The 11237-nt window shown below is 35.5% G+C and overlaps 1 protein-coding gene across 1 annotated transcript in view; it reads right to left on the bottom strand.

The window, feature by feature from the left end:
• Window positions 1–11237, bottom strand: part of LOC116849496 (homeobox protein orthopedia-like) — a 78165-nt gene that overhangs the window by 61279 nt on the left and 5649 nt on the right. The window contains exons 2-3 of the mRNA XM_032826688.1: window positions 7035–7169; window positions 3571–3752 (exon numbers count right to left, since the gene is read on the bottom strand). Of these exons, the coding sequence (XP_032682579.1) occupies window positions 3571–3752; window positions 7035–7169 (317 nt within the window). The remainder of the gene's footprint in view (window positions 1–3570; window positions 3753–7034; window positions 7170–11237) is intronic.

Genomic DNA, 11237 nt, shown 5'->3' with positions numbered 1-11237 from the left:
GCGAGAATGGGTGGACGAATGGATTGCTTCGAAACAAACATCGTTTTATCGAGATGGTATCGCCCAGTTGCCAGAAAGATGGCAAAAAGTTGTAGAAAGTGATGGAAAATACTTTCATTGAAATAATTTAAATAAATTTTTTACAATAAATGCTTTTTCTCAGTATTTTTTGGGCGGAAACTAAGTTAAGGTCCTAATATATATATATATATAAGATAAACTGTAGGCTTCCAGTAAAGTTCTCTTCAATAAGGTTTTGCAATACAACTCAGAAAAGAGTTTTGGGAAAACTTCGTTGCCCACTTAAAATCACATATTTGAAGCATTACACTTCTAACGTATTATTTTGAGAAATCGAACTAAAGTTCCGATTAGATCCTAAAAAAATCCCAAAGACTTTTGTGCGAGTATCTGTTTTATTATTACGTTAATTAAATCAATCTTTTTTCTGTGTAAAATAAATATTTTAAAACTGAAATTCTGCAGTTGCTAAGCAAGGCGAAGTTCTGCAAAATCATTCGAATTAAAGCGAGGAAATGTGCAGATCATAGTTCTGAGGTAGATATGTAAACAAAGGACGATTATCAAAACGAGCTCTCTCTTTTCAGACATTAATCTTGTAAAGTTTTTAATTTGAATCTTTTAAGTAAAGTATTAAAAGCTTTAAGTTCATTGTAGCTTATTTCGCTCTGTTATCTTATTTGTTTTGTAATTTTTCAAATTTTGTTCCTTCTTCTATTCCTTTGTATGTATACTTTTACAATATATGTAGCTCGTTATTATTTATAATAAAAAAAATTGTGTCGTGCCTCGTAGATTCGTATTCATAGGCGTATTTGAAACTTATTCCAAGTGAGATACTCAGATTTCAATTTAGAATTAAATCCAAGTGTTTCATTTAAATTATATATACGACATTATATTTGTAATCGCAAAAAGTCGTTGAAAAATTCACATTTAACTCTAACAAGGAACACTCATGAAGTGTTATATATATTTTACAAAAATATGTATATATTTTTAGAAACTACTCACCTCGAGACAAGTTCAACGATATTAAACATTGCTGCGTGGAATAAGAATATTGGTAAAAAATCAAAGGTCAAAGTTTGGCCAACAGTTAAACTAGTGACTGCTTATGAATATATAATTTTTTACTCTGTTGACATATTTCGAAGATGTATATGTTTTTGAGAAGCATTTATTGAGACAAAATCAACGATATATGTATCATTATCGTCTAAACGTAAGCCAAAAATCGGATCGAATTTTGGCCCCCCGATTTTTGGTCATTTCGCGCAACAATGTTATATATCAATGGCCTTGTCTTGACGAGTACTTCTCAAAAATACGTCTGTAAAAAGTAGACGTAACAGTTCGTGAGTGTCCCTTGTAAATATCAATAGTTGTAATTTCAAATTTATCTCAAGTAATATACTTATTTATTTAAATTCAGAATAAGATCTAAGTTTCTCAGTTAAATCGTATAATACACGCAATGTTATATTTATAATCGCGATTCAATCGAAAATTTCACATTTAACTCAAAATTCAAATCTTACTTGAAACAAGTTTCAAGTGATTGTCAACATAGACTTAAATTCAAATCTGGATATTTCCAGATTTAAGATCAGATTTAGGCAATGATTATTAATACATGGAGAGAAAATATTATAGCTTCTTTTCATATTTAAGTTTTTTTAAATTTTGCAATGCTTTTAATAGCTAGAAAATAGACTGACAATAAGATCTATCTTGCTAAGGAACATAGTAAATTTCGTTTGAAACGCAGCAAATTTTGCTAGAAATTGACGAATTTTTTAATAGCATTTTTTAATAGCATTTTCAGTCCCTAAGATATAAATTGCACATATGAGATAAAATAACTCATTTCTCAGTTAAAATATTCTGAAATAATTTCTGCTACAAAATTTGTTTCGTGTAAAAACTGCCGCGTTTCCATTATATCACGCGATGTTGTGCAACTTATTGTTGTATTTACACTGAGAAAAGAAGAGGTTGAATTGACAAAATCGGTGGTCACCGGCCATTAAAGAAACATTGCATCAATTCAACAAAATACAATGTTAATGCAACAATAAGTTGCGTTGAAATCATTATATCAATGCAACTTATTGTTGCATTAACATTGTACTTTGTTGAATTGATCGAATGTTTCTTTAATGGCCGGTAACCGCCAATTTTGTCAATCCAACCGTTTTTTTCTCAATGTACTCATCGTGTCCGGGTCGAGAGTTCTCTTCACTCTCACAAATCCCGTAATATTGAAATCCACATTGCGTAACAGATCGTCGCAACGTAATGATGCAATAAATGATCGAGACGTTGGCACAAGTAAATCAAATACTGTGGTGAGCGCGCGTGCGTCATAAACGGTGAAAAATCGTACAGCTTTCTAAGAAAAAAGAATAATTAAATCTCCCGCTCCCGGTTTGCAAGAAACTCGAATCACGTGTTGTCTTCTTCCGCGATTCGGAAGAAAACGCTGTGAGGACGCATGCGACGTCACGCGGCCAGATTACCGCTCCGTTTATATGTATATAACACGTCTGCGTATACAGGATGTTCCACATTCTTCTCCGCAATTTTTATGGAAACATAGAAGGATTGAGGTGAACATAAAAGTCCCATATTGTTTTCGCAAAATACCCAATAAATCTCGAGATATTAATTGAAGAAGATTGAATCACGCGCGATATGGCAGATGAACTGTAATGATACTGTTATGTGTTTGTTACATTATATTAGGCATTCGAATTGAACAAAAAAGCCCTTATCATTTTGCAAATAACTGTGTAAATTTTTAGTTATTAATAAAAGAAAATTGTTATATGATTATGTACGATAATGCACAAATCTTCTTTAATTAATATCTAAAAATCTATGTGGTCATTTGTAAAATGATAGAAGACTTTTTTGTTCAGTTTGACCTAATATATAAATATACAACGGTAGACGGCGCCCCTGGTAAACTGATGTATACATAAATTTTCCGGCAACTTTAAGTATATTAAATCATGAAATCCAGCAACATTGAGTCTCTTATGACTGAACAGTTTTATATTTATCACATAGAACGACATACGTTTTCTTCAACTACGATTTAAAAGAATCGTTCGTCCGAGAGAGACACGATTATTATTGTCATCGCGTTGCCCGGACGAACTTTTCTACTAACACGACACGAGACAATCGATAATGGAAACTCTAAAGCAAATTTTGAAGCAAACTCTTACAATTTATCTACCATATCGCGCGTAATCATTCAATCTTCTTCAATTAATATCTCGACTATTATTGCAAGTATCGCAAAACGGCATAGGACTTTTATGTTCACCTCAATCCGTTCTACGTTCCCATAAAAATTACAGAGAAGAGTCTGGGACACCCTGTATAAATTCGCGTAATTTCTGACACACGACGGTAAACGCGCGCGCGGTCACGCGATAAGCTCTGCCGCATGCTGGATTAATCATTTCGTGCCGACGGGTGAGCAACGTGGCCAGGGGGGACACACAGAGGCGGCTATGTAATTCCGACCACACCTACCTGAACGCGACTTTCCGTGAGGCCGATCCTTAGAGCGATTTCCTCTCTCAGGAAGATGTCCGGATAGTGAGTTTTGCCGAAACACCTTTCCAACTCGTTGAGCTGGGCCGGTGTGAATCGCGTCCGATGTCGCTTCTGCTTCGTTGGTTTATCATCGCCTTGCCCGATCGCCGACGCGCTCCCTGCAACGCACAGCGGTCGGATAACACAATTGAAATAAGGTCGTAGCAGATCTTATCAGTACCATGAAAATCTGATTGCAACTTTTAATAAATTTGTAGCTGCATCAATGTAACAAAAAATCTACTACTACTGTATGATGTAAATCTAATAATTAATTTAATACAGTGCATCTGGCTCATAAATGTAATTGAAAAAATTGTAGAGCTCCCTTCATCGATTGTTTACCCCCGGTAAACTGATGTATACATAAATTTTCCAGCAACTTTAAATATATTAAATCATGAAATCCAGCAACATTGAGTCCTTTATGACTGATCAAATTTATATTTGTCACCTAGAATGACATACGTTTTCTTTAACTACAATTCAAAAGAGTTCGTCGGAGAAAGAAACGATTGTTATTGTCATCGCGTTGCCCAGACGAACTTCTCTGACTAACACGACACGAAACAATCGATAATGCAAACTCTAAAGCAAATTTTGAAGCAAATATTGAATCATCCTTACAAGTTAGAAAGCCATTATAGTAGCATAACAGGAGTATTATATTTTTTACCAATCTATCTTTTAACATGTATCAAAGTTCTAACTCAAAGACTATAAATGTCCAAAAATTCGTTCGTATTGTAAAGGTATCATACAACAATGTAATTTTTGTTACATTTATACAGCAACAAATTTACAAAAAGTTGCACTCAGGTTTTCATATTGCATTTTACATGGTACATTGGAATAAAATTTGATCATTCCTTCTCGTATTTTAATCTCGTCATTCTATGTGATAAATATGAGTGCTATATGAACCATTTATAAGGAAGATGTAATCTTTACAAATCAATTAATGAAGTCACAGTTAAATTTACATATATATATTGCTACGTTATTATTATTGCGAAAAGCATTATATTTTTCTTTTGTTCCAAGAAGTAACAATAGTTTTGAGCAACTATTCAATGTGCAATTCAGTTACTACGGTTACAGTTACATATGCGTTGTAGGAATTAGGGTCGTGGCACATAGAAAGACTTAACCCTTTAAGGCGCATAATTCATGGAACATTCTAGTATCTCTTTTTTAATGAAATTTTGTCAAAAACACTCTAAATAACACATTTATAAGGTTTCAACTGTCCGATCCTAAGTAGTCCCTATTGGTACCAGTGATATTTAAAGGATTTAGCAGTAAAACGTTAAGCATTAAGCAACTTGACCAATCACAGTCGTTGACTCTTGGACCGTAAGAAGAATCGTCGACCGTGATTGGTTGATTCGCTCAGTGCTCACGTCTTATTGCTTACATTTTTTGTGTATCACGACCCTTAGTCCGGAGACAGTACCTAGATAAACTTTTATAATTATCACGACGTGAGACAATCGATGAACAGTCGAAATAAGATCAATCGATGATAATGGAAACTTTTTTAATTGTGTCAATAATACAAATATATACTGTATTGAATTAATTTACATCGCACAATAACATAAATTCTTTTCTACGTTGATATAGCTACAAATTTACTGAACTATCTGGCTTATAAATCTAATTGAGAAAATTGTAGAGTTCTCATCGAGATCGAATTATCTCGATTATTTCACTTTCCCCGATAAAATGATATATATAACCTTTTCAGCAATTTTAAATATATTAAATTACGAAATCCAACAACATTCAATTTCTTTTATGACACTGGTTGAGTTGCATTTATATTTATCATACAGAATGGCAAAATAGAAATACGAATGAAATACGAAAGGAATTATCAAAAACTTTTTAAAACATTATGTCGTGCAAAATGTAATATGAAAATCTCAATATAACTTTTAAGAAGTTTGCAGTTACATCAATACAACAGAAAAATTACATTAATGTATGATGTTGATAATGTATGATGTATGATGAAATTTGATAATTAATTAAATACAGTATATTTACTTCATAAATGTAATTTAAAAAAGTGTAAATTTCCCATCATCGATTATCCCATGTTGTGATAATTATAAAAGTCTGTCTGGCTTGTGATAACCATGAAGGTTCTTTTTTTAGGAAAGTTGCTGTCAAATCTATCTTGTCTATCGGGATACTCAGATAATTCGGGTGAAATGCTATTGAGAAAAACTTGATGTATTTCTCAATGTGCGCTACGAAACGCAAAACGCCCAGTGTCCCTCGAAACGGTCTCGAAAAAAATGCGCGCCGCGTCTACGAACATTTTCAGGAAAATGGTTCCTGGCCTTCTAACTCGCGATGCAAATATCGTGCAATCCATTCTGAGAATACCTCGCGTGCTTGTTACGACTACTCACAAAGGATTCAGAGAAGATCGATGCGACTTATTTCCTCGCTCACTATCATCACCCCCGTTCACTTAATGAAGATATAATTCCACACACACACACATATATATATATATATATATGTGTGTGTGTAGGTATAAATTTGCGCGTAGTTATTTATTTCATTTCATTTATAGCCAATTTTGCAGCACTACTTCAATAGCATAAATGCAAATAAGAGGCGCGAGCGAAACGAAACAATTGACATTCAAACTTCTTTGTCATCGACACCTCTGCTTTTGCTCACTTGCCCCTTGTAACCTCGCGAGTCACACTTTTCCGTTGCGAGGACATTTCGAGAATAAATATAGCAGACACTGGACAGTGAAAGTCACTTAGAGAAAAAACGTGGTAGTGGCAACTACATAGATAACAACTGTACGAATTTTATATGTAGAATTAACGTATATAGTTTAATAAACTTTATTGAATTAATGTACATAGAATAAATGATATAACGACGATGTGTACACTGGAAAAGAGAAAATTTATTAGTAGAATATAAAATTTATTCACAGAAATAAACTTCAATTTCGCAGAAATAAATTTTATGACTCACAGCTAAATTTGTAAGTATTTTTTCTCAGTGCAGTTCTCATAATTAGCTAGTTTTAGTTGCAGCGGCTACAAAATAATTTATTAAACTATACGCTGAAGGAAGATACTTGAAAATTTATTTGTGTATGATATAAAATTTATTCACAGTGAAGTAAACTTTATACATCACAAATGAATTTTCAAAAAGTACTTTTCCTCGGCGTGTATACATTAATCCTGCATACAGAACTCGTATAGTTGTCACCACCACGTCCATTTCTCCGAGTGCACAGATCGGGAGTTAAAGTTCGCGATTGCACCAGCCGTTTCCTTCCTCTCTCTCTCGCTTTAGCGCGCGTGCGATTGATTCGTCGTCTAACGAAACCGGACGTATCTCAAACATGAGCTTACCTGCGCCGGGCATAGTCATGATCAATTCCTGGTGAAGTGTGAGAGCACCACCACCAGACAGACTGGAGCCCAAATTCACCCCCAGCACGCCATGCTCTTTCTCGTACCGCTTCAGGTCCGACGTATCCTTCGCTCCTGCGAGCGCCAGGCAGCAAGGAGGATAAGAAACGGGAAAAAAGAAAGAATATACGAGCCGCTTCAGTTTTCTTCCAATTCTCTCTCTTTCTCTCTCTCTCTCTCTCTCTCTCTCTCTCTCCCTCTCTCTCTCCTCACTTTTTTTTCGCCGGACTTCCTCGTGCTCCACACACGTCTCCCGCCCCCCCACGCGACCGCTCTACGTAGTTTAAATTTGTATAGGAGCAGAAGCTGGCCGAGGGGCGTACGGACCACTTAGCGAGGAGGTGCGAGAATCGTCACCGTACTCCGGCTTCTAGGCGAGCAAACACATGTCTCGATCCTCCACACACACACACAAACGTACGTTTATACGCATGTACATGCGTGTACGTGTGTATGTATGTGTGTGTGTGTGTGTGTGTGTGTGTGTGTGTGTGTGCGCGCGCGCGTGTGTGATTCCGCGTATGTGCGTGTACGTCGCGAAGGGTGTTCGTGTCAGACCATGTCAGGCTCTGACATCCACACTTCTCGGACCGTGTGCCTGATCGCGACGGTATCGCGCGTCGTTGTGCATTGTCGAAGATGCTTACGTAATGAGGTAAACTAGTTTAGCCAGGTAGACTCGTGCGCGCGACGCAGAAGATGCGTCGTTATGCGAGCGAGAAGAGAGGAGCGTCCATAAAAAAATTTCTGCCCGCCTACACGACGACGGAGATGTCTCACTGTTTGCGAGAGATACGAGCGAATGTAAAAAGTTGGCAACGACGAGACGGCTTATCCAAAACTGCCGTTCGTTAGCTGCGTGCATTTGCGAGCACGAGGAATTTCATATAAAGTTGAGCGCTCGGCGCGCGTTGCCGCCGGTCGCGCGGAAGTATTTACAATTTCTGCAATTGTGCGCGAATTTCGACGATCCGGCGTCGAAACCTCTCGAGAGAGATGTGCGATATTATTTTCCATCGAATTAGATAAATTTGATGGAAAAAGTTGCCGAGATGTCTCTTGACTTCACTCGAACGTTCGTTACCCGATGGTTTTATTCATAATCGCGTAAATCGATAATAATAAGCCAATGCAGGCTGTATATACCGCATAATGCTTATGTCTACGTGGAAAATAATTAACGAGGTTAAAATTTTTATTTGTTTCATTCGGTTTTAATTACGGAGCTATAAAAATCGCGGGAATCTATACCGAATTACCGGACCACCGTGTAGCGAGGCTTCAGTGAATGAACACCCGGTATGAATGAACTTTACGACAGATCTTTATTCGCGTTTTAGTTTTATAGGCCTTGATGATTTTATTTGGACTTTAGTGGCGCACATAATAGCGCCGAAATGTCTACGGCTTGCTTTTATTCCGTCAGAATTCGGTGGATTCCTTTGATGTCTTCATCGTGTATCCCCTCGTATCGGTGTGTAACATCGATGGCGAACTTTGCTTCGTCGTACATCAAAGATTACAAGTACCACGCGATTCTTGCTGACTAAAAAATTTATCTTATGGTCCTAATCAGAATGATTCCAATCAGTTATATGGTTTGTAGCCCGTATCAATAGTCGTTACTTGAAACTTGTCCTGTGTGAGATACTCATATCTGAATTTAGAGTTAGATTTGACTTTTCCTTTTTTTCACTGTATTCATCCATTGTATTGGATACAAGGACTAGAAATTTAACCTATTGTCTTGATTAGGCTGATTCTAATCAGTTATCTGGTTCATGACTTGTATTAACCCTTTCAGAACGGGGGTTGCTCAGGGACATAATTATAGGGAAGTACGTATTCTATGGATTTTTGGGATCGTTGAATCCGAATCTGAACTTAGATTTTTAAAATCCAAAATGGCGGAAAAAATGATAAATAATATAAATATCACTCAATTCAATTAAATGATAAATAATATAAATATCACTCAATTCACTCAATTTCCGTGAAATTTAAACTATGAAACTTTTAATCATTTTTTTTGAGAACTGAAATCGAATATTTGAAATTTAAAATGCCAACCAAGAAAAAGAATTTTAAATCTGACCCGACCTACTAACTAAAATTTGTGTAGTACTGATGAGCTCCAAGAAGAGCGAAACTGGAAATCAGTCAAGATTTTCAGTAATTCAAATTTAAAGAGTATGAAGTTCCACGGAAATTGAGTCATATTTACATATTTGGCATCTTGAAAATCGCCATATTTGATCCGTTATTTTAAATTTTACATTTCTTACTCCAAATCTGGAAAGAGCACCCCAAAAAACCTCTATGTACCAATTCTTGTGAATATTAGATCGATGGTTTCTAAAATACACGCATGAAGGCCGTAGAACATCAAAAGATATCTCTCATCCTGAAGGGTTAATAGTCGTTACTTATCCTAAATGAGACAATCAGATCTGAATTTAGAGTTAAATGTAAGTTCATTTTACACAAATGAATCTATTGTTGAATCCGATTAGAAATTTACCCTGTTGTCCTGATCAGGTTGATTCCAATCAGTTATCTGACTCGTGACTTGTATTAATAGTCATTACTTGAAACTTGTCTCACATAAGACAGTCAGATCTGAATTTAGAGTTAGATTTGAGTTTATTTTGCACAAATCTATTATTAGATCCGACTAGAAATTTACTCTATTGCCCTGATCAGGTTGATTCCAATCAGTTATCTGGCTCGTGACTTGTATTAATAGTCATTACTTGAAATTGTCCCACGTGAGACAGTTAGATGTGAATTTAGACTTACATTTGTCTTTTTATTTACTTATACATTGTTAGGTACAAAGACCGGATTAGAAATTTATCCTATAGACGTAAATGATGACTTCAATGCATTATCTGGTTTGTATAACGTAATGTTATCGGGTTTTAATTATTAATAAGATTTTAATTATTAATAATCTTTATTATTGATAAAGTCCTAATAGCTACGCTATTTTACATGACTTATCATCGATAGTATCATCTTAAAACCAATATTAATAAATGTTATTTGAAACTTGCTCCACGTGAAATGGTCAGAGATCTGAATTTAGAGTTAGATTTAAATTTCTTACTTGAATCGTATAATATATGCGACGTTATATCTGTAAGTGCAATTCGGCTGAAAAACTTACATCTAACTCTAAGGTCTGTATTAATAGTCATCACTTAAAACTTGTCTCACGTGAGATACTCAAATTTGTATTCAAAAACAGACTTAAGTTTTTCAATTAAATGTCGTATGACACATGCAACATTATACTAGCAATCACGATCTAACAAAAAAATCACACCTAACTCTAAATTGAACTTAGCAGCTCGTATTAATAGTTATCACTCGTCTCAAGTGAGGTACTCAGATTTGAATTCAAAATTATATAAGAATTCTTCAGTTGAATCGCACGATTATAGACATAAATCACATATATCATAATTTAATGAAAAGTCTTAGATTTAACTTCGAGAAAAATCTGAAATTATTTTACATAATACAAGTTCTAGGTAACAATTATTAATACGGGGCTGAAAATTTGATGCAAGTTTCAACTAATTACTATTAATACAAGCCTAAATTCGAATCTGAACATCTCAACCGAGGCAGGTTTCAAATAACAATTATTAATATAGAGTTATTAATACTCATAGAGTGATATCATCGCGTCCTGTAGAGAATATAACGCAGCATGGCAATTAGAACCTTGTTAATAATAAAAATGATTAATAATTAGGATCCAATTACGTCACCTTTTACGAAATAGGCAACTGATTGAGATCAGCCTTATCAGGGCCATGGGATCAATTTCTGGTCGGCTCCTTGTATCAAATAATGGAAAAGAAATAGCCTGTTCGCGTTTATCCCTGGCGCATAATTACAGTCGCATTGCTTCGAGATACCTTCCTTCTTCTTGTTAATAACTGAGAATGATTATTTAATCCCGCATTAATTGACCGGATTATCGGAAGTCATAATCAAATTAAGACGGTAATCACTAAAGGATCGCCCTCACGACGCAGCTAATTGTCCGTTCCGCGCGCGTGTATTTTTTCCTCCCTCTCTCTCTCTCTCTCTCTCTCTCTCTCTCTCTCTCTCTCTCTCTCTCTCTCTCTC

This window comes from Odontomachus brunneus, unplaced genomic scaffold, assembly GCF_010583005.1.
Source record: "Odontomachus brunneus isolate Ranch 3 - 2012 unplaced genomic scaffold, Obru_v1 Obru_scaffold_117, whole genome shotgun sequence".
NCBI lineage: Eukaryota > Metazoa > Arthropoda > Insecta > Hymenoptera > Formicidae > Odontomachus > Odontomachus brunneus.
Note: the sequence above shows the minus strand (reverse complement) of the source record. Positions and strands in the feature narration are given on the sequence as shown.